Source organism: Cervus elaphus, chromosome 23, assembly GCF_910594005.1.
Source record: "Cervus elaphus chromosome 23, mCerEla1.1, whole genome shotgun sequence".
NCBI classification, from domain to species: Eukaryota; Metazoa; Chordata; class Mammalia; order Artiodactyla; family Cervidae; genus Cervus; species Cervus elaphus.
The window spans coordinates 66,875,075-66,899,081 of NC_057837.1; the positions used below are offsets into that span (position 1 = coordinate 66,875,075).

The 24,007-nt window shown below is 36.9% G+C and overlaps 1 protein-coding gene across 4 annotated transcripts in view; it reads left to right on the forward strand.

Moving 5' to 3' along the window:
• RALGAPB (Ral GTPase activating protein non-catalytic subunit beta) overlaps positions 1-24,007 on the forward strand; it is an 89,198-nt gene that overhangs the window by 9,607 nt on the left and 55,584 nt on the right. For all 4 annotated transcript variants that reach the window (XM_043882952.1, XM_043882951.1, XM_043882953.1 and 1 more), the window contains exons 2-6: positions 5,427-5,642; positions 8,679-8,881; positions 15,998-16,161; positions 17,664-17,850; positions 21,083-21,214. In XM_043882952.1, the coding sequence (XP_043738887.1) occupies positions 5,457-5,642; positions 8,679-8,881; positions 15,998-16,161; positions 17,664-17,850; positions 21,083-21,214 (872 nt within the window). In that variant the 5' untranslated portion in view covers positions 5,427-5,456. The remainder of the gene's footprint in view (positions 1-5,426; positions 5,643-8,678; positions 8,882-15,997; positions 16,162-17,663; positions 17,851-21,082; positions 21,215-24,007) is intronic.

Sequence of the window (24,007 nt, forward strand, 5' to 3'; positions counted from 1 at the left end):
ATTATTCATTGTGCAGTACTATCTTCTGAATTATAAGAAGATCTGCCCATAAATAACCTGGATCTGCCTGTAAATAACCGGTAGCATGCCCTGATCATAATGTTAACCAGAAGTGCACTTAATGTTTCCCAGATACCCTCCGGGGGGTGGGGGGGCAGTCCTTTTTTTAATTAAAAATCTTTCCCTTAAACTCTTGAAATGTGTCCCATTGGCCTTACCTCCTAAATCAGAGTGTGGTTTTATCACACATTTTGCTAGTTTAATAGGTACGAAAGGATACTTTTTAGTTGCTTTACTTTTTGATTTTCTTATTTGTTTCCAGTGTTTATTTTCTCTTCATTGTTTTATTTAACTTGCCTGTGCAGTTGGCCCTCTCTGTTGGTGGTGCCGAATCTGCAACTTCACCCAACCAGGAATTGAAAATATTTAGGAAAAAAATTTTCAGAAAGTTCCAGAAGGAAAAACTTGAATTTACCATGTGCAGGCAGCTTTTTATATGGCATTTATCTTGTATTTACAACTATTTACATAGCATTTTCATTGTATGAGGTATTTATTATAAATAATCTAGAGATAATTTATATGGGAGGATGTGCATAGATTATGTGTAATTACTTTATGTAAGGGACCTGGTTGTTTGCGATTTTAATATTGTCAGAGGGTCCTCAAACCAGTACCCCGTGGATACCAAGGGACAGTTGTAATTACAATGTATATCTTTATCTTAATATTTTTGTCTTTTATGCATTTTATTGAAGTTTAGCATCTGTATTTTTCTATTGATGTTACATGCATTTAAATATTTTAATTTAACCTTTTCATTGTGTCTTTCTATTCCTGTCTACCTTACATGTTTCTTGAAATGTGATAAGCATTTTTAAACATTTATTTCGTTTTCTTCCATGTAATCATTTAAACATTAATAGATTTGAAGAATTAAAAATCTCTTACATTTAAAAACTTTAAACAAAATTTTAAGAAAAATTTAGGAGCTATTAGTCCTGTTTGATTGGTCTTCCAGAGTGTTTTTCAAGAAAGATACTCCTGTCTATACTTCAGAATTGAGAAGGGTGGTAGCTGTTTCTTAAAAGCAAATTCTCAGGCCCTAACCCAGACCTATAGAATCAAGCTTTTTAGGGATGGAGTTTTGGAATCTGCCTTTTAAACTAGAAGGGCTATTCTTATGTGTACAGTGGAGTTTGAAAGCTAGCTTGTCTTTTTTTTTCCCTTAAAACACTTTTTCTGCTCCAATAATGTATTGCCTGGAATGGACACTAAATATTACTTAAATATTCCTTAAATATTTGAAAACCTTCCAACTACTTTTTTTTTTTTAACTAATAAATACCTTAAAGCGAATGGACATTTTCAATTTTTTGTTTGTATACAGCATGTAAAATTTTGGACTTCCTTCGATGGCATAAAGGGAACAGCTTCTAACATCTTCCTTTTCCCCATTGGTAAACCTTGGCATTCTAAAACTTTCAGTACGCACTGTGTGCCAAGGACTTCTCAAAGATTCAGGAAGTGAGGTTTCCCCTCAAAAAGGTTGACACACTTGTGGTAAAAGATATCTTTACAAAGCTAACGAATAACCTAACGTGACACTTAAAATGCATAGCCTGTAATAGGCACTCAGAGATGGGGTAGAGGGGTGATTGGAGGATCAAAAAAAAAAAAAAGTTTTCCCAAAGAGGATACTTGAGCTGTACCTTGAAGGGTAGAGACTTCATAAGGTGGATTGAAGTGGGGTACAGCATGAGTTGTAATAATAAGGTGTGAAAAAACTTGTTGAGTTTGAGCAATCATCAGTAGTTCTTGGGGCCATTGCTTGGAGGATGGGATGGGAACGTGGCAGTAGAAGATAAAACTGGGAAGGTGGATAAGCAGTTTCAATTAGAATTTCAGCAAGGTTTTTTCCTTTATTTGGATAAAATCATCTTAAATTTTATATAAAAGAGTAAATGCCTGAGGATACATAAGAAAGTTTTGGAAAAAAAATAGTCAAGGTAAAGGGAGCTTGCTTTCTAGATACTAAAACATTGTATAAAGCCACTGAATTTAAATCATGATAACATGAGCATAGAAGTAGACAGATAGTTGAACAGAAGAGGTTTGTAAATTTCTACATAAATGGGAATTTAATATATGACAAATTGGTATTTCAGGTCAGTAGGAAAGGGTGTGATTTTAAAAAAATATATTTGACTACATCAGGTCTTAGTTGCGTCACTCGGAGTCTTTTGTTGCGGTGCCTGGACTCTAGTTGTGGTCTGTGGGCTCAGTAGCTGCAGCATGCGAGCTCTCTAGTTGTGTGCTCAGACTCCAGAGCATGTGAGCTCAGTGGTTGTAGTGTAGGGGCTTAGTTGTTCCACTCCATGTGGGATCTTAGTTCCCCAACTAGGGATCAAACCCATGTCCCTGCATTTCAAGGCAGATTCTTTTTTTTTTTCCTTTGTTTTTATTAGTTGGAGGCTAATCAAGGCAGATTCTTAACCGCTGGACCACCAGGGAAGTCCCAAGGATGTGTTTTTAATAGATGATGTTGACACAACTGACTATAAATCTTAAAGGAAATAAAATTGGATCTTTCCTGTAACACTTACAGAAGTAAATTCCAGATGGCAAAAACTTAAATGTGAGGACCAAATTATCTTTCTTGGAAATCTAGTAGACTACATATATACATTTTAGGGTTATGTTTTTAAACTTTTGAACCTAGACCCATAATAAATATTTTATGTATTTTATATTGTGACCCAGAACATACGCATATATAAAAAATGAAACAAGATTTCACAGAACTTTGCTTACCTTTACTGTGTATGGTGCCTTTATTATATATTCTATTCCATATAATTAAAAAGTATTATCTCTTAGATTTATTTTATGACCCACATTTTGAAAAGCACTGATATGAAGGATAGGAGGGAGAAATCGTCTAAGGCAGACTCAAAACTAGAAAGGTGTAAAATAAAAATATATTTGGCTAGAATAGTGAAATTTCATTTTATACCTCCAAACTGGCAAATAAATAAATACATAAGTAAATCTGATTCTTGACAAAAGATTGGGAGTAAGAATGATGGAAAGGCTCTCATCCATTCCTAATGTGAATGGGAGTTACTACAGCTTTTGGGGAAGCGATCTGGCAAGACCTGTTAACATTAAAAATACATATACTCTTTGATCCAGTAGTTTCCCTTGTAGAAATTTAAATGCCACTGATTAAGGATATATAAACAAGCCTATTTTTTGCATTGTTATTTCCTAGTGACAAAAAATGGGAAATGAAGTAAACATACTAGGAGTATTCTATTTATTATAGAAAATGAGAAATGAAGTAAATATGTTAGTTTTTTTCTCCTGAAAAAAACATTATTAGATTGGTTGAATAAATTAGAATAGTACATAACCATGAAAAAGAATCTGTTATTAAAAGAAGTATATTTGTGAGGTACTGGTGAATGGGAAAAAGTATATAGTTCCTAGCTTTGTGTGTATATAAATTATTTTAATATGACTGAGCAAAATACAAGAGGACATGTTAGATTGTTTAAATGGATTATCTATTCTGGGAAGTGAATTACTTGGCTAGGGAATGAAGGCAAACAAATGAAAAGGGTGAAAAATCACACTAAAACAAAAAACCCTGTAGTATAATGTTCCTGTGCATTTAGGTAAGAGATTATAGTGTGTGTATGTATATTATACTGTGTACTATATGTATATGTATTTATGTGTATATATGCTTATTTAAAAAGGTGAGAAAAAATGTATGGGTATAAGTTGTCCTCTGATGGAATGGCACCCTATCAGAATTTCCCCGCACCCTATCAGAGTTTCCCCTTTTTTCCCTTCCAGTTTTGAGAGAGTTATTTTAGGGCAGCCAGGGTGTGGGGGGACACCAGGATACCCTTGTCGGGGGTTCCTTATAAATCCTAAGGAGACTGAGGCAACTTGAATAGAGTCTTGTATCCACCCATCCTTCACATTGTAGGTACCTTGTTTGATGCTGATTCATCCCTTCTGCCTTTGTGTTTTCAGGGACTCTTGTCAGAGGGGGGCCGTATCCTCTTGAAAAACACTGGTACTTGTTGAGCCGGAATGAGGTTTTCTAAGATAAAATTAAACAAAGCTACCCATTTGAAGAAAAACTAGGGATGGAACTTTTTAAAGTTTAAATGTACCCTTAAGGGAGGGGGGTTCAGGATGGGGAACACATGTAAATCCATGGCTGATTCATGTCAATGTATGGCAAAAACCACTACAATATTGTAAAGTAATTAGCCTCCAACTAATAAAAATAAATGGAAAAAAAAAATGTACCCTTAAACTCTGTTGGTTGGTCCAACAGATTTCAGAGCAAGTAGAAAGTGAAAGTTTACAGAAATGAATTGGAAAGGACCAATCATCCTTGATTTGCTTCATGAATATGGCATTTGTGATTATAATATTTACATTGTAATCACATAAATAATGTTTTCTGTGGCTAGAATTTTTTATTTGTGTAGTAGACTTAGATATCATTTCATAGAGAATATACAGCATTGGGAAAAGCAGTCTATATCCTGGAGAATCTATAGGCTAGAGAGGGGCAGTATGTGCTCCGGTCAAGATCATGGTCCGTGGAGCGCAACAGATATGGACTCAAAACCCAGCTCTATCATGTTATGGTTCTGAAGCCTCAGGGAAGCAGCACACCTCTCTATGCCTCGGTTTTTTCATCTGGGAAATAGGGATAATGTGACTTAATTTTCACAGAGTTGTGATACTTTCATGAGCAGTAGGTAATATATGCTCAATAAGTGGCAGGTATTAATAGATTTTCTGAGGGATACTGAGTTCCAGGTGTTCCATTACCAGAAGAGGGTATGCCACTGCTGTAAAGAATGAAATGTTCTCGAAGAATTTTATATCTGATTTAAGGGCAGTGGTGGGAAATTGCAGGGGTCTGTTCCTAGTATGTAATAGGTACTTGGAAACTGTTGACTGAAAAATCTGTGGCTTGGAGTAAACCCTTTCCTTTGTCTCCCTTTTCTACTTGGAGCATACCCTTCTTCCATCTTTTTCCATCCTGAAACATGGAATGAGGAGGATTCCCTCATGCCGTGAGTGCCCCAGATCTGATTATTTTATCCCCTTGCACGGTGGCCATCTGCCCCAGCTCTCCTCTGGGCTTCTGAAGGCTCTTTTTGGGGAGGTGCTCAGACAGCTGCTTCCCAGGGTCTGCCTTTCCTACCTTATCTCACCAAGAGGCTATTGAGAACATTCTCAAAACATTTAGGTGTTTGTTTTTTTTTTTTTCCCTCAGTCATCTCGAGGCAGCTGCTTTATCGTGCTATTTAGGGTAAATATGTATTTTAGTTATTTTTATTAGCTTCCAGCAGTATAATCTGATGTGGAATTCTCTTTTGTCTTTTCAGGTGCCATTTGGATAGTCCTTTAGCGGCACGATGTACTCTGAGTGGAGGTCGCTGCATTTGGTGATTCAGAATGATCAGGGCCACACCAGTGTGCTGCACAGCTATCCAGAGAGCGTTGGGCGAGAGGTGGCAAATGCGGTGGTTCATCCTCTTGGGCAGGCCTTAGGTGCCCCTTCAGTGGCTGGGAGTGAGAGTTTGTTAAAAACTGACAAAGAAGTAAGTGTTTCTTCATTTCATTCTACTATGGGAAAATATGTTTGTTACTGCATAATTTATTTAACATTTTATAGGCTTCCCTGGTGGTTCAGACAGTGAAGAATGTGCCTGCAATGCAGGAGACCCAGGTTCAGTCCCTGGGTCGGGAAGATCCCCTGCAGGAGGAAATGGCAACCCACTTTAGTATTCTTGCCTGGAGAATCCCATGGACAGAGGAGCCTGGCAGGCTACAGTCCATAGGGTCGCAAAGAGTTGGACACAGCTGAGCAACTAACACACACTTTTAAAATGGATTTCTGCTCAATGGAGTGTGACTTCTTAGTTTGACCTTAATTGGGTTGCGAGTTAGAGCTCAAGAGTTTGTGGGAGTTCAAGGAATAGATTGTACCATTGTGCTGTTGGGACTTCTGCTAGCTGGACCCAGTTCTCCTTCTCCACTTGAGCTGTGTGCTGAGCAGACTTGGATGTCAGGACGTCAGGCCCGTTTCCCCAAGTTCTAGGCTCAGTCTTCAGATTTCTGTTCACAGGTTGTGTTTGGAAGGTCTTCGTGTTTACCTCTAAAAGGCCTCTGACCAAAGGCCTGTCTTGTGTGGTTTTCAGGCTTCTCATGTGCATTGAGCCTGAGGCTCTCTCGCTGTCTCCATCCTGACCTGTAAGTTTCAGAGTACTGCAGAGCAGTTCTGTCTGTATGGCTGTGAGCCCAAGTGGTTGGAATGGGGTTTACGTTTGCTGTCCCTAAAGATGAGTTTTTGGAGGGGCTTGGCCTGGAGCTGGTCCTCTGTTCTTGGGTTCAGGGGACTGACATTAAAGTTAAGTTGCTTTAAGTTGGACTTAACCTGCCCATCCCTTTTCACTTAAGTTCTGATTTCTCCTGAGGAAGAGATTAGACTTAATCCAGGTATAAGACCACTCTAGATAGACTGAAGATTATAGCTCAGGAGGCAGTTTATTTACCCTCTGTAGGCCATGGATTACCAAAGGGGAAGCCTTTCATACTGAAGAGCCTTTTCTTCTCGGAGTGCCCTGGCAGAGACCTACCCTGAGGAGTAGCACTTGCCCTGGTGCTCTCTCTTCTTGGTGTATCTGTAATTCCTTGCTGCCTTCTCCTGGGAAGAGATGGCATGTGATTAGGTGGTGGTGTTCAGTGCAGCTCTTTCTACCCTCGAAAGAATAAGAGATAATAATAGTTCTTAAATCCAGTGTCCTCTCAAATTACATAATTGAACTATTGTGTGAAGATATCACCAAAGGTATACCTTCTCCTTGGTCTTTCCTCTGATAGTTAGGAACTTGGCAGCCTCTTTTAAAATTCTTTCTCTTGTTCAGCTTAATCCTGCTCCGCACCCCTCCCCACCTCATTTGTGATAGCCTCACAGTGTTGTTATAGTTGCTTTTAACATTAATTGCTGTGGCATGTTATTTTCTATTATACTGTTGTTACATATTTTCTACCTATGACCTTTGTAGTTTTGTTCTAAGCTGAAAAATTTCAGTACATGTATTTATCTTGTTACATTCAGCTTTAAACTGCTGAAATCTTTGTGAATCCTGAATTTCTGTTTTACAAGTTAGTTATTTTTTTAGTTTTGTGATTTCTGCACATGGTCAGCATGTAATCTGATTTTCTCTAAGTTAAAATCTTGGCAGAGCCTTTGGCATGCCATTGGGCATCTTCTTCCAAAATGATCTTGTTACAGTAATCCACTGCTAGTCTCCCACGTTATTTTGACCAGTTACAAATCCAGCTATTCTACCTTCTTCTGGACTATATGTTGTCTCCATCTTGGGCACAAGGACCAAATTTCTTAAAGCCCAAATCCCCCTTTGCTGGAGAAGGCTTTTAATGGCATGGTGAGAATAGCTTTAGATTTCTAGGTCAGGGATCTAGTTTTCAGCTCCAGCATTTTGAAGCAGATGCTTTGGGCCAAATAGCTTAATTTGCTAAACTTCAGTTTTCTTATGTCTAAAATGAGGATAGTTTACCCTTTCACATGGGTTATTCTGATGGTTAGATAATATTTATGAAAGTGCCTCGGAAACTGATTTTAAATCAGTACCAGATTTATACCAGCTGCCTTCATAGTAACCCTCTTAATAGAGGAATGAAGCTTGTCTAGCATGACTTGTTCTTTTTGAGCAGGCTAGTTCCCACTGACCCTTCTTCCCTTTTATAAGTACTCACTGATCATCTGCTTAGTAATTTGTCCCAGAGTTTTGTCTGGAATTCACTTAAACTTTCCAGTCTACATTATCTGGAATATAATTTTATCTTCTTTTGCAAGTTGGACCATTTTCCCCTTCTCATTGTACCTTATTCATTCATGATTGCTGGCAGTGGTTCAGCACTCTCTTAGACAATTTCTCTCAGCCTCTATGATTCAGACAGGTCAGGAGGCTGGAAGTCATTTAGTGTAGCTAAGTGCCTTTTTAAGGTGTTACCCACCTTCAGTCCCTTCTGACCTGTGTTTGATCTTGCCCTGCCGTTTAAAATATTATTTTCTTTGCCAGATGAAAATAGTTACACAGTAAGAGTTGGACAGTTCATCTTCCTTCCTGTTGTTTGTTAAAGTTGCATAATCTGAAAATGGAATATGATTAAATTTATGTAAATGATTTCCTAAATGGCACATACCCACATGCAAATTAAGTGGAGGAAAATATCTAAAATTTTCTATTTCTGTGCATCTAATCTCTGTGGAAAGCCAAGATGACCTGTACTTTTTATTTTACATAGCAAACAATAATAATGTCTAAGGGGTGAAAGCCAGTGTAGGCTTGATAATTAGAAATAAGCACATAATTTTTTTTCTTAAATCTTTTACTTAGAAAGTGTTGTCTGAGTATGTCTTATACATGGGAGGTGCATTTTCTAAAATTAATCTGATCTATGTTGAGATGAATATACTTCAGTTGAGAGGTTTTTGGCAATAAGAAGTTAACTTTTTTTTTTTTTAAGAAGTTAACATTTTAAATCAGTCTACTGATAAACAGGGAGGGATGTGTAATAATTCTATATCTATATTTTCTTTTGTTTAGGTAAAATGGACCATGGAAGTAATTTGCTATGGACTGACCCTTCCATTGGATGGAGAGACTGTAAAATATTGTGTTGATGTATATACCGACTGGATTATGGCTTTAGTGTTACCGAAAGATTCTATTCCTTTGCCAGTTATTAAAGAGCCTAATCTATATGTTCAAAGTATACTAAAACACCTGCAAAATCTTTTTGTACCAAGGTAAGCTATACTAGCCTATCTGGCCGTTATCCAGATCATAGTAAAATATTCATCATTGTTACTTTTTTATGTTATAGGAACTGATTTCATTGTTAGTCCTTTGAACAGTAATTTTCATGTTTTTTTCAGTTAAAAAATGTGTTATTATGAATGAGAGAGATGGGCTTATATAATGTTTTCTAGGACTCTTTAACTGTGTTTTCATTTTAATAGCTTTTGGCTTTGCTTCTAAGATCTGATAACTATTAGGTATGAAAATACTGTGACCTCTTTCCCTTACAGTCAAAAAACCCTACTTTTGCCTAACATAATTCTTATCTAAACTTAAGCTAAAGGATAACTAAGCCCTATACCTTAAAATGAATCTTATGAGAATGAAGACATAGAAGCAAGCAGATTTGAAATTATGGGCAAATTTGTAGTAGACCAAAAGAATACTTTTGACAACTTGTTACTGAGTTTTTCTCCTACCTTCTGTGACAGAGACCTTAAATATTGTAATGTACGGTTGCCTTACTTATGTCTAAAACATTATGTCATTTTAAAGGATTTTGGAAATAATAGAAAATGGAGAGGAAAACATTAGTTGCCTACGCATTTGTAGGGATTTCCTTTGAGAAAAACCTGTTTTCATCTATGTGTGTGTTTTCTTTTTTGAAAATGTCTGTGGAAGGGTCAAGAGGGCTGACGTCCATCCTTCTGGAAGAGTTCTGGTTAGGACTTTTGGTCTGTCAGATGATGAGGGACTATGAATCATCGAAAAAACAGCTCTGTAAATTTTAGCTTTTTAAATTTAGAAGGAAGATTGCTTTGGAAAATCTGAATTAAAAAAGAGAATCTTCATTATGTGCTGTGATCTATAGGATCAAGCATACCTCTATGATAGATCTATAGGATCTATCATACCTCAAGATATTGTTGGTTTGGTTCCAGGCTGCTGCAGTAAAGAGAACATTGAAATAAATTTTTTGGTTTCCCAGTGCATGTAGAAGTTATGTTTATACTATACTGTTATCTGTAAGTGTGCAATAGCATTATGTCTAAAAAAAAAAGTACATGTTTTAATTTAAAAATGCTGGCATTGCTAAAAAGTGCTAACTATCAGCTGAGCCTTTAGTGAATTGTAATCTTTTTGATGGTGGAGGGTCTTGCCTTGATATTGATGGCTGCTGACTGATCAGGTTGAGTGGATGTGGCAGTTTCTTAAAATAAGACAACAGTGACATTTGCCACGTTGATTGACTCATCAGTTCATGAATGATTTTCTGTAACATGCAGTGCTATTTGATAGCATTTTGCCTACAGTAGAGGTTCTTTCAAAATTAAAGTTAATCCTGTCAAAGCCTGCTACTGCTTTATCAACTAAGTTTATGCAATATTCTAAATCTAGTTTGTTTTCATTTCAATAATGTGCACAGCATCTACACCAGGAGTAGATTCTGTCTTAAGAAACCACTTTCTTTGCTTATCTGTAAGAGGCAAGCTCCTCATCCCTGAGAGTTTCATCATGAGATTGCAGCAGTTCAGCCCTATCTTCAGGTTCCACTTCTAATTTTAGTTCTCTTGTTATTTCCACCACATCTGCATTCACTTCCTCCACTGAAGTCTCAAGCCCCTCAGAGTCATCCATGAGGATTGGAATTGGCTTCTTCCAGACTCTTATTAATGTTGATATTTCTACCTTTTCCCATGAATCATAAATGTTCTTAATGCCATTTAGAATAGTAAATCTTTTCCACAGAGTTTTCAATTTCTACTTGAAATTGGAAATATCCATCAGAGGAATCAATGTCTATGGCAGCTGTAGTCTTACCCAATGTGTTTTTTAAACAATAAGACTTGAAAGTTGAAATTACTCCTTCATCCATGGGCAGCAGAATGAATGGTAGGTTAGCAGGCAGCATTTATCTCATTGTACATTTCAGTGTTGACTGAAAAAAAATGCACAGCCTAAAAGTTGAGAATTACATTTTATTCATTGGACTTACTGAAAACTATAACCTGGATATAGCCTCTCAGATGCTCAGAGGGAGTGTTCCAAAGAGGTAAGGAAGGAGCAAGGATATATAGGAGTTTTGCTGGGAGGAAAAAAAAAGCTGTGTAGCAGAACATGAAAAATTACTGCTAGTCAAAAAAAAAAAAGACATCTCAAGTTAATGATTTTAGTGCCTTTCTTTGTATAGGAAGATGTAAGAGTTTGAGCTTATTGAAATTATTCCTTTGATATCCATCTGAACTGTGTAGGCCCAGTATTTTGTTTCCCTCTGTCCTGAATTCCCCTAGGGTGTACTGTAGGGGGTGGCTGTAGTGACTGGTGGCTTTATGGCCACAACGTTGTTTACTGAAATGGCAGGCCACATTCCTTGTCCACATCCATCAGAGCTCTTGGATGACCAAGTGCTTTGTAAATGAGCAGTAGTATTTTAAAAGGCATCTTTTTTTTTTCTGAGTAGTAGGTCTCAATAGTGGGCTTAAAATATTTAGTAAACCATATTATAAATCAGTGTGCTGTCATCTAGGCTTTATTATCATTTATATGGCACAGGCAGAGTAGATTTAGCATAATTCTTAGGGGTCCTAGGATTTTCAGAATGGTAAATGAGCATTGACTTCAACTTGAAGCCACTAGCTGCACTAGCCCCTATTGAGAGTCAGCCTGTCCTTTACATTTTTGAAGCCAGGAGTTCTCTCTAGCTATGAAAGTCTACTTAGATGGCATCTTCTTCCAATAGAAGCCTGTAGTCTGTTTTGTCTCCCCTGAAAATCTGTTGTTTAGTGTGGCTACTTTCATCTTCCTTAATTATCTTGGCTAGATCTTCTGGAGAACTTGCTACAGCTTTTACATTAGCACTTGCTGCTTCATCTTGCTGCTGCCCCCTGCCCCGCATGTACACCTTTTTTTTTTAATGGCGACAAGCTTCTTTCCTTCAACCTCATGAACCAACCGCTGCTGACTTCAGACTTTCCTTCTGCAGCTTTCTCACCATTCTCAGCCTTCACAGAATTGAAGAGAGTTAGGGCCTTGCTGTGGGTTAGGCTTTGGCTTAAGGGAATGTTGTGGTTTGTTTGATCTTCTATCCAGACACTAAAACTTTCTTCATATCAGTAATAAGGCTGTTTCTTCTTATCATTTGTGTGTTCATTGGAGTAACACTTTTAATTTCCCCTCAAAAGCTTTTCCTTTGCATTCACAATTTGGCTTACTGATGCGGGAGGCCTAGCTTCTAGCCTGTCTTGGCTTTTGACCTGCTTTCCTCACGAAGCTTAGTCATTTCTACCGCTCTACAGTGCTGTGTTAGATTTTGTTATACAACAAAGTGATTCAGTTTTGTGCGCGTGCATGCACACACACACACACATTCTTTTTCAGATTCTTTTCCATTATAGGTTATTACAGGATACTGAATATGGTTCCCTGTGCTATTACAGTAGGTACTTGTTTTTTCTACAGTAGGTACTTGTCATTTCTAGTTTTTGATTTAAAGTGAGAGACATGATTCTTTCTTTCACTTGAACATTTAGAGGCATTGTAGGGTTATTAAATGGCCTAATTTCAATATTGCTGTGTCTCAGGGAATAGGGAGGCCTGAGGAGAAAGAGAAGACAGGAAAATGGCTGGTTGGTGGAGCAGTCAGAACACATTTATCAGTGAAGTTTGACATCTTATATGGGCATTGTTTGTGGTGCTGCAAAATAATTACAGTAGTAACATCAAAGATCACTGATCATCAAATCACTGTAAAGATATAGTAACAATGAAAATATTTTGAAAATTACCAAAATGTGGCAGAGACACAAAGTGAATGATGCAGTGGGGAAAATGGCACATATAGACCTGTTTAGTCAATGTAGGGTTGCTACAAGTCTTCAGTTGGTAAAAAACCCCACAATATTGGTGAAGTGCAATAAAACAAATTACAGTACATTGAGGTATGCCTGTTAACCCCTTAATCTTATCGCCCCTGTCACCAGCCACCCAATTCTACTTCTGGTGGTGTAGTCATTCAGTCATGTCCAACTCATTGCGACCTTGTGAACTGCAGCACGTCAGGCTTCCTTGTCCTTCACCATCTCCCGGAACTTGCTCAAACTCATGTCCATTGAGTCGATGATGTCATGCAACCATCTCATCCTCTGCCACCCCCTTCTCCTCCTACCCTCAGTCTTTTCCAGGTTCAGGGTCTTCTCCAGTGAGTCGGCTCTTCACATCAGGTGGCCAAAGTATTGGAACTTCAGCCTCAGTCCTTCCAATGAATGTTCGGAATTGACTTCCTTTAGGATTGACTGGTTTGATCTCCTTGCTGTCCAAAGGAATTTCAAGAATCTTCTCCAACACCACAGTTCAAGTGCATCAATTCTTTGGTGCTCAGCTTTCTTTATGATCCAAGCCTCACATCTGTACATGACTACTGGATAAACCATAGCTTTGACTATTTGGACCTTTGTTGGCAAAGTGATGTCTCTGCTTTTTAATACACTGTCTAGGTTACATTTGGGTGAATTAAATGCTGGTTGTTTGTATTTATTGATTTCAAATAGAAGTTATAACAGGAAATGGTGGCAAGTAAGTGGTAGGAAGACATATTGTTTGTAACTGAGCAGGTTCTTCTAAAATGATAATACTTTTAATGCTTTCTTATTATCTCATTTAGGAGACTAATTTACTAGGCTCTTTCTTAGTAAATGGGAGAGTTTCATGGGTAGTATTGTCTCCTCTTTGTACTCTTACCACCTCTCAGTGCTCAGTTACTTTTATTGATGAGAAAAATCAGTTGCATTTATATTAATTAGGCTTTTGCTTTTCTCTTTTAAGAAGCATGACTGCCATATAAATGGTTCATTTTACTATTTGGTAATTAGCTTGTTTTCCCAAAAGTGTGCGTAATTCTGAGAGGGTGCTGAACTGAGTATTAGAGTTCTCCTGGCTAATTGTATCTTAGGGAGCTAAATATTTTCAGTGCTAAATATCGGGAGTTATGATCTTATCTCCTGTTATTGGGAGTTTTTTGTTTTTGTTTTTTGAGTCAGATAGTCACAAAATCAAGTTTACTTAATTAGTTGTTTTTATGAAAACTAACACTCAAAATAGAGGAAACAGCCTCTACCACTTTCCTAAAGATTAGGTCAGAATGGATGTAGCCTTTCTCTTTTGCCTGTCAGTTTGATTTGGGGGAGCACATAGCTGAGTGAAGAGTGACCCATCATTTAAAACTGATTAGGGTCTTCATTGCTCGAATACACTGTACTTTAGAAAGTATGATGTTCTTCTAAAGCAGTGGCAAACTTTTTTTGTAAAGAGGCATACAGTAAATATTTTAGGCTTTGTGGGCCATACCGTAGTGTCTGTCACAACTATTCAACTCTGCTGATACAGAGAAGCAGCCATAGACGATATATAAATAGCATGGTTGTGTTCCAATAAAGTTTTTTTTACAAAAATAGATGACAGGCCAGATTTGACCCACAGGCCATACATAGTTCACCAGCTCATGTTCTAGAATAGTTTTTCTAAAGTTCACAAGTTGCTTTTGGAAATATTAGGGGGAGAAGTGCATTTTCCCCCTTTAGGTCGAAAAGAGCATTTTTGACCTTTCTATTTCTTTTTCAGTAAAGATTACCTTGTTTCTCTTAGCTGTAGAAACTTGGACACTGCTCTTGAATTTAGGCTGTCTGAGTGATGCCACAGTACCTAAGAAGCAGATGTTTCCTTCTCTGCACTAGGCAGGTAGTACTAGGAATGGTAGGTAAGCCTGGGTTACCATTTGGGAAGTTTGTAGTGTTATTGCTAGCTTGTAAGAGTGTCTCCTCCAGGACCACAAGTGGTATTTTTATTTCTTATTCTGGGTTTCCTCTTATATGGCTACATGAGTTTTGGGACTATTGTATATTTCTTACTCTTGCTTAGTAGCAGACCAGCAGACACAAGCTTGAGCCTCTTGGCTTCCCATGGTCCGGATTCACCTCAAACTGGACATGGGACATCTCCCTGTTCTTGGGGACTCTTGTCTTTCCCTAGGTGAATGTCTCATCATTTCACTTTAGGTCTGGCTTTTTAGGGGGAACTTAGGGTTGTCATTTTCTTGCAGCTCTAGTGTAAGTGTTTGGTTTTATGGGTCGTGGCCCAGAATCTGAGAATCTTTATCCTGAGGTTGTGATGGAAGTTCTAAGAGCACTCACTTCATTGTCTGGATTTCTCGAGGAGGCTCTGAGATTCCCTCCTCTGATAGAGACATGTTTTATTAATTCTTTGTGACATGAGTTATGTAGAAACTTGGCCTCAAGATTTATTTCAGTAATATTAGTTACTTGCCTTGGTTTTCACATGGGAACTCTGGAAGCCAATTCACTGTTTGCCAATGCAGTAGGTTTACTGTGATTCTTGAAAATCTTAAGGTGATCCATGTTGGACAGTGGGGATACGGGCTGGGACTTGTACTTTTATCTTCCTCCTCAACCCTAGCCCTGATACACTGATGTAATAATACTGTTGGAGAAAAATGGTGTTGTGAACTAAAGAGAGTTATAAAACTTCTTTGGGAGTATCTTCGGTAGCTTTGGGTTAAGTTGCCTTTTTTTATTAGACCTGCAGTTAGCAGGTGCTCATTTCTGAGGAAGTTGTCTCTACATCCCATCAGTTTTGGGGACCTGTTAGGATATTTCGTTTTTTAGGCTCTTCTCTAGCAGACATGAACTTCAAAGGGATTGTGAGCATTATGAAATTCATGCTGAATTCTTGTGAACATATGTTTAAAATTTTTTGAAAGAATACGAAGGCATTCTGCTGTGTGAGCAGCAGAAGTGGCTGTGAGTATTTACTCATTCATTCAGCAGAAACCTATGGAGTATCTGTCGTATGTGCCAGGCACATTTCAGACTTAGAAAACCCAGAGGTGAAGTCCACTTTCTAGTATCCTCCCTCTCCCTGGGAGCTTTTCAAGCTCTTTAGGAGTGGTAGGTTTAGATCCCAGAATGCCAAACTGCATTGGGGAGGAAGTAGCTTTGAACTGAAGAGGGTGTGCCTAGTTCTGTCTGCTGGTGCTGTTAGGGAGTTGCCTGTCTTTAACTGTTGTATTCTGTCCTTAAGCTTGTCAATGATATCTGATCTATCTTCTTTAGACAGGAACAGGGCTCCAGTCAGATCCGACTATGCTTACAGGTCCTAAGAGCCATTCAAAAACTGGCCCGTGAGTCATCCATTATGGCCCGAGAAACCTGGGAAGTCTTATTGTTGTTTCTTCTGCAGATTAATGACATACTTCTAGCGCCACCAACTGTTCAAGGTTTGTTAATTATTTTTTCTGATTTATTGCTGAGCTCCAAACACAGTTTACTTTTAGACTCAATGAGTAGTAGACTCAGTGGGGATTTAAAATTTGGCACTACAGTTGACAAACCAATATGAGGAGAGACTCAGTGAATTAATATATGTTTGATAATGACAGTAACAGTAGCTTGTTCATTGTATTAGGACAGAGCCTATTTAAGAAACAACTAATGTACCTGATTACAAAATAGTTATCCAGGTAGACTGAAAACTCGATGGCTGCAGAAGATAATTTTGTTTAGCAAATGAAACCTAGAAAATCTTAAAAGTATTCTATTTGGAAGTATGACAAGTATGTCATTCATTACCTAGCTATCAAAAAGCCTTCAGTTTTATGAGTTTAGAATGTATTTTAAGATGTCTTGCTTTGTATAATATAGCACAGTATACACAGACAATAAGTTGATAATTCTAGTTCCAAATTCCCCTGTTGCTTATTCATCTGTGTATTCTTTTTACTAACACATGTGAGTATGCTTGTGCTTTCACATAAATGCAGTGTCCAGGAAGAATTTTAGTGTTGAAAGGGACTCCATAATAGAAATACCCTGTCTGGGATTGGCAATGAGCTAGCCAGACAGGTACTGTGCCTCTCTCTTAAACAATCCCCATGCCAGGGATTCAGCACCATAAGTCAAGCCATGCATCCCCTTCTGGAGCTTATTATTGTTGAAACTTCATTTTTGCTCATTTGAAATCCTTAGAACTTATCGTTCTCTACGGAAATCCAGTTTGCCTTCTATGGCTAGGCAGAGTACAGACCGCTGCTGTTCTCCTTAGTTCCCAGGCGTGGAACCGAGAAGCAGCTCTGTTTTCATGGTTGAGGCTTTGTCCTGCCAGAACCAGACCTTTGACTCCCTTCTTTGTCTCCCTCTCCCTTGAAGGGTGGCTTTCAAACACATGAAGCATTTTATAGCAAAGTTTGAAGGTAGGAAGTCTCAGGTATTTGTTCTGATTCCTTTTCTTATTGGCTGTGTGAACTTGGGCAAGTTACTTAAATTTCCAGAACCTGTTTTCTCATCTTCAAAATGGATATAGTTGATAATTGGTAATAGATATTATTGATATAAAAACCTACCCTGCAGAATGAATGTGCGGTCACGTGTATGAGCTGTGTGGCACAGACACTGGCTAATAGCACTCGTTCATTGTAGGCACTCATCCTTTCCCTTCTTCCGTGTGTGCTCCTGTCTCACTACTGGAAGGTTAAGAGCTTCCGTAAGAACCCAGCAGGGCCACTTGAAAACTTCCCACATGATAATGGGTCGATGTGTCCATGATTTCCTTCATAAGAGCTCCTTAGAGTAGTTTTTTGTTCTTACTATTAAGTGGTTATTTGAAAGTCAAAACTTAACATTGCAGTTATTTTCATTTTTTGACCAGTTCTCCCAGATCAGTGAGTTAAAGATTCTGCTTTACAAATAAGTATGCCAAAGATGTTTTCTTTTTGTTGGTAAGGTGGCATTGCTGAGAATCTAGCAGAGAAGTTGATTGGTGTTCTCTTTGAGGTTTGGTTACTAGCATGTACGCGGTGCTTCCCAACACCTCCTTACTGGAAAACAGCCAAGGAGATGGTGGCTAACTGGAGGCACCACCCAGCAGTGGTGGAGCAGTGGAGCAAGGTCATCTGTGCGCTCACTTCAAGGTAAGTCACCGTCATCAACTTGCCTTCTTTCATCCGTCTGGCCGTAGTCAGCCTTCCCCTAATTCCGTGTTTTTCTGGGATTTATGGAGTACATGGTAAAAACCTCTATTCTGTGTCTCTTATTATTACACTTTAGTTAATAGAATCAATCAACTTTTAAAAATAGATGTAGCAGTTGGCCTAGTACCTGTCTAATCTAAAACCTTTTAGATTGAAAAAGTATGTTGGAGAGGTAGATGAATTCTGAGCCCTACTATTCCCACTGCCCGAATCCCACTCTAATTCTAATTATTAAAATGTTTAGAAAGAAAGTGAAAGTGAAGTCGCTCAGTTGTGTCCGACTCTTTGTGACCCCCGAGTGCTGTAGCCTACCAGGTTCCTCTGTCTGGGATTTTTCCAGGCAAGAATACTGGAGTGGGTTGCCATTTCCTTCTTCAGGGGATCTTCCTGACCCAGGGATTGAACTCGGGTCTCCCGCATTGTAGACAGACACGCTATGGTCTGAGCCACCAGAGAAGTCCAAAATGTTTAAGATCATTGTTAAAAAAAGCCAAAGAAAGTTATAACAGAAAGAGTTAAGTTCACCAGAAATCTTATTATACGTAATTTTACAGAAATAGGATCATACTATAATGTTCTCGTCTGTAACCAAAGTAGGCAGTTTTTTATAATAACGATTTTGTTTTTTGGGTATTTTTTAGCCATTTGTATATAATATCATCACTATTCTGTGAGTAAACCGTTAGGCTTCATTTTTTTCAGACTTTTTTTTTTCATTTCTTGTAATATATGCTGAGCATTCTTTTTTAAACATGATCACAATACCATTATCATACATGAACAAAACATTAACAGTTTTCTAATATTGATAAGCTGTTGAGTGTTGAGATGTTGCTGAATGTCTCAACTTTTTAAAATACTTGATTCCATTGAGTCTCTTTTTTTGGGGGGGGCGGCCGGGGCCGGTGGTGGTCGGGGGGTGGAAATACTTGATTCCATTGAATCAGAACACAGACAAGGTTTGGACATCGTATTTAGTTGACATATTTCTTAAGCCTATTTTAAACTGTAGGTTCCTGCTCTCTCATTTTAATATCCTTGCAGGTTTTTTTGTTGTTGTTCAACTGGGTTGGTTTGTCTTATTGCATGCTTCACATTCTGGATTTTTCAGATTATGTCCTAGTTGTGTTAATTAATATGTTCCTCTGTCCCTTATATTTCCTGTCAGCTGGTGGTTAATCTGACAGGAGACTGGAGGCTTACTCTGATTTAGACTTAATGGGAGGGTTAGTGGTGGAGGTGGGAACAGATAATTTATAGATGGTATTATGTATCAGAAGATAGATTGGTCTTTTTATGAGTTAACATATATATCTTTATCATCATTTAAACTAAGATGAATTTTTGTTTATTCTGGTATATCTTTCTGAATGTCACTATTATGAATCTATTTTTAAATAATACATCCTTTTATCTTGATTATAAAAGTGCAATACATGCTTATTATGGAAAATTTGGAAGACATAAGGGGGAATATCCATCACTTAAAAATAACCAATCTTTGAATATATTTTTTTCTATCTTATGTTTTTTAAAAAATCAATTCGAGATTATTCTATATAGTGTTACCTGCTTTTTTTTAACTTGATGTCTGATTCTTGTCCCAGTAATTACATGCACCTTTTTTCTTACGTAGATCTCAAGATCCTATTTTAAATGGCTTTATAGTTTTTCATTATATAAATGGAATTATATAATTCATTTAATAGTTTCTCTGCTGTTTTGATAGTTAAATTGTTCTCTGTGTTTTCCTTTTTAAAACTATTGTTGGGAATTCCCTTGTGGTCTAGTGGAGAAGGCAATGGCAACCCACTCCCGTACTCTTGCCTGGAGAGTCCCATGGACGGAGGAGCCTGGTGGGCTGCAGTCCATGGGGCTGCTGAGAGTCGGACATGACTGACTTCATTTTCACTTTTCACTTTCATGCATTGGAGAAGGAAATGGCAACCCACTCCAGTGTTCTTGCTTGGAGAATCCCAGGGACGGGGGAGCCTGGTGGGCTGCTGTCTGTGGGATCGCACATTGTCAGACACAACTGAAGCGACTTAGCAGTAGCAGCAGTAGCCAGTTGTTAGGACTCTGTACCCTCACTGTCAAGGGCCTGGGTTCAGTCCCTGGTCAGAAAATTAAGATCCCATGAGTCACTCAGTGGGGCAGAAAAAAACAAAACAAAGAAAGCTAAATAAAGAAGGATATAAAAGTAAAAAAATATATATATTGTTGATTTGTGAGTACTTTACACTTAGTCTTTGTATGTATCCTGGTTATTTTATTAAGATATATTTAGATTAGCTATAGTAAATCATAATCTATTCTGAATATAATAGATTAATAATTAAGTCAAAGGGCTTTGAACAGTTTTAATACATTTGGAATATTAGTATTTAGTTAAGTAATTGAATTGTCAAATTCAATTTATGGGACACATACCATAAATTCTAAACTTCATGTAAAGTTATGTTGCAGTTGTTATGAATAAATTATAATAAATTAGTTATGTTGAAGGCATTTGCAGTGTGATGAATCTTTTAAAAAAGAATTTATTTTGTATGACTATATAATCAACATAAGTGTAATTGTGCATGATTAAATGATTTGTTATTTGCAGTTACAAATTAAAATTTTAAATAATTTGTAATTTTATAAAATTACATATAATTTGAAATTTATAGTATACATTATAAAATTATATTCTGCATAAGTGTTCTATACAGTGTTGTATATTACATACTATGTTATATATAATAAGTTATGTTAAAATTTATAATATGAGAAGCAATATTTAATTTATAAAATCACTTATCATTTTATAATTATAATGAAATCATATAAGTAAAATAAACTTACAATTAATAAATTATAAAGAAATAATTTTATAAGTAACAAATTTATAATATAAATCATATAACAAATGTATGGACTAAATTATAAATATTAATTATTTAAATAAATTAATAAATATTTTAAAATAATTTTTACAAAACTGAAAGTCCTCTTCCAGTTTATTTTATAAAATGGTTTTCATTTATTTTACTCACCTCAGTGAGGTATAATACAAGTTTCATCTATTTTGTCCTATCATATTTATCTTACTATATTTTAATGCTTGAATGTATCTTCAGTTCTGTTAAAATGAACTTAGTGGTGTGATTTTTTTTTTTTAATTTTTCAGATTGCTACGCTTTACATATGGTCCTTCATTTCCTCCATTTAAAGTTCCCGATGAAGATGCCAGTCTGATCCCTCCTGAAATGGATAACGAGTGTGTTGCACAGACATGGTTTCGCTTTTTACATATGTTAAGGTACCCTTGTTGTTGTATTTCATGTGTCCTTACCCACTAAATGTCTTAGGCAGGAACCATACTATAACTCCTTGTTGGAGTTCACAGTGTGGCTGCTAAGCCCAGGGGTCAGATGGAGCCAAACTGGACAGTACACTCATCTACGTCACATGCCCCTTCCGTCCTGGCAGGATCAGGCTCTCCTCAGCTGCTCTTGGGCCGCACTCTCTAGGGGCTTGTTCCCTGCAGTAGGTGAAGCATTTGTTCTCTTGCCTGTTGCTGCTGCCTCTGTGACAGTCTCTCTTCCAAGACTTTGTCACGTGCTGTGGGGGTGAAGACTACCTTGTTCCTCTCTGTGACCAGCACTGACTGATCAGTCTTATTCTCAGGGCCTTTTCTCTGGTAGCCTTGTTTAAAATTCCACTAAGGGAACAGTATAAAATTTCACAGGAACAAATTGCTAAAAGTAATAATACGTCATGCTCTTTCTTTCTTATGATATTGTTTTCAATTCAATTTCATTGCTTCCTACCATTCTCTCTTGTAGCCCCATCTTTGTGCTCTGTGGAACTTTAATTCTGTTGTGTGCTGTCTTGATTCATAAACTTTTCCCTTGCATTTCTTTTCTTTCTGGTTTGATGAGCCTCATTTTTCTGTTTGTATATTAGTGATTCTGAATTACTCTGTATGACCTGTTTATAAATTAGGGATCTTAACTATTTTCTGTCATTTTATTTTTCAGTTTGTAGTTTGTTTTTCATCTTTCAGTGATTTTAGTTTATTTTTTTACATCTACCTTTTTCTGTGACCATTTTCTGTTTCCTTTAAGATTAGAAAGTCTTTTGTGTACTTTGATCAGGTAGATACTCACCTGTACTCACTCACTGCTTCTGACTTTGTTTCCTTTTTGCCATTAAGTTCATTTACATGTATGGGTTTTGTCTTTGGGTTGCATATTATTCCATTGATCTTTTCATTCATTCTTATAGGAGAGTCACACTTAATTACTTTAACCTTCTGTAGTTATTGGTATTTGGTAGAACTAACGACTTTTCCCTTTTTCCACTTCTTAGAATATTTTTAAGAATCCCTCTTGCCTGTTTAACATTTTAGATGAATTTTATAATCCATTTGACATGTTATAAAGCACATGTGAAGAGAAGAACCTCACAAAACCTGTTGGGGTTTGGAGTATACATTAGGGTAAGGAACATGTCCTGCTTTAGCAGATGAACCTGAAAATCTTAGCAGCGTAGTACAATATGTTTCATAAAAGCCTTGGGTAAGGAGCAGCTTTGCTTAGGTAGTTGTTCAGGGCCTCAGGCTGGCAAAGACTCCACCATCTTCAACATGTGGCTTTATCAGGGCATTAACTCTGTAGGCAGAAGCCTCTGTATCTGGCTAGAAGATGGAAAAGAGAAAGCAAGGAAAATTATGTAGAAAGTTTTTATGGACCGGCTCCTACATTGATGTGAATCACTGCTACCCATATTCCTTTGGCTGGAACTCACATATGCCACATTAAATTACAAGAGAGCATAGGAGGAAAAGAGAAATTACCAAATAGCTAAGCAATTCTCATCTCTGCCAAAGATGAGAATTGTATTAGCTTGTATTATATTTAGAAGCAGCTGACATCTTAATATATTGTGGTTGCCTTTTAAGAGTAGGTGTTTTTCTTTTTAAGAATTGTAAATATGTTGTGGAAGTGTTTTGTACATATGCATAATTTTTTTTTGCCATTATTATTTATATTTATTGCTGATGTTGTGAAAGGCTTTTTTTTCTATTGTTAAATCTTGCAAGTGGCTATTGCTGCTGTAAAGAAGATGTTTTACCTATTTTACTTTTGTATATTATATTTGGGGTTTTAAAATGCTGTATTTCACTGATTCTTTTTAGATTTCTAGATATAATGGACACATGTATTTGCACATATCTGCAAATAAAAAATGTCTCCTTTCTAGTAATTTATACTTGAGTCTGTGGTAATTCATTAAAAGTGTTTTGGTTGCAGTAAGACCTGTGTATGAGTTCATTTTCTACTACTTTTTCCTTTGTGAGCTTGAGCAAGCAATTTAGTCTTTCTGAGTCTCAGTCTCTTTTTAATCTATAAAATGGAGATAATAATAGTATCCATCTTGTTATAAGAATTGAAGAAAATGTGAAACAGTGTATCTAGTATGTGTCAGGTGCTTGAAAAGTTGCCATTTTTGTTACAATAATTTTTGTATGTTTTAGTGGTCAGAATTTCTACAACACTGTTGTGTTAAAATGACACTGTTTTGACATCCCTCTTTTCTGATTTTCATTCAAATGCCTCTACTGCATGAAATTTTGAATGGGGTGTTGGTTGTTAATATTAGATAGTTACTGTTTCTTGTGTTCTTGATTTCATAAGCAATTAAAGAATTTTAAATTGAAAAATATAAATGGGAAATAGTGCTGAATTATTTTCAAGTCATATTTTGGGATTCATTTAAGCAATTAAATATCTTTTCTTCTTTTATCTATTGATAGTATATTAATTTTTTTCCCCAATGTTGAATCATCCTGTATCGTTTAAAGATAAGTTCTGCTTGATTATGGAATGTTGTTCTTTTAATATTTTCCCAAATTATCTCTCTTTCTGTTTTTTGACTAATTTATATTTTGGCAACTTTAAAAAACTTAGGAAACTTCCTATCTTTTTCTGTACTCTATTGTATGAAAGTTATATATTCCTTAAGAGTTTGAAATACGCCGCCAGTAAAACTGTAGTAGTGGAATCTTTTTTCATGGTAGTTTTTTTTTTTAGTGGTAGTTCTTAGATAG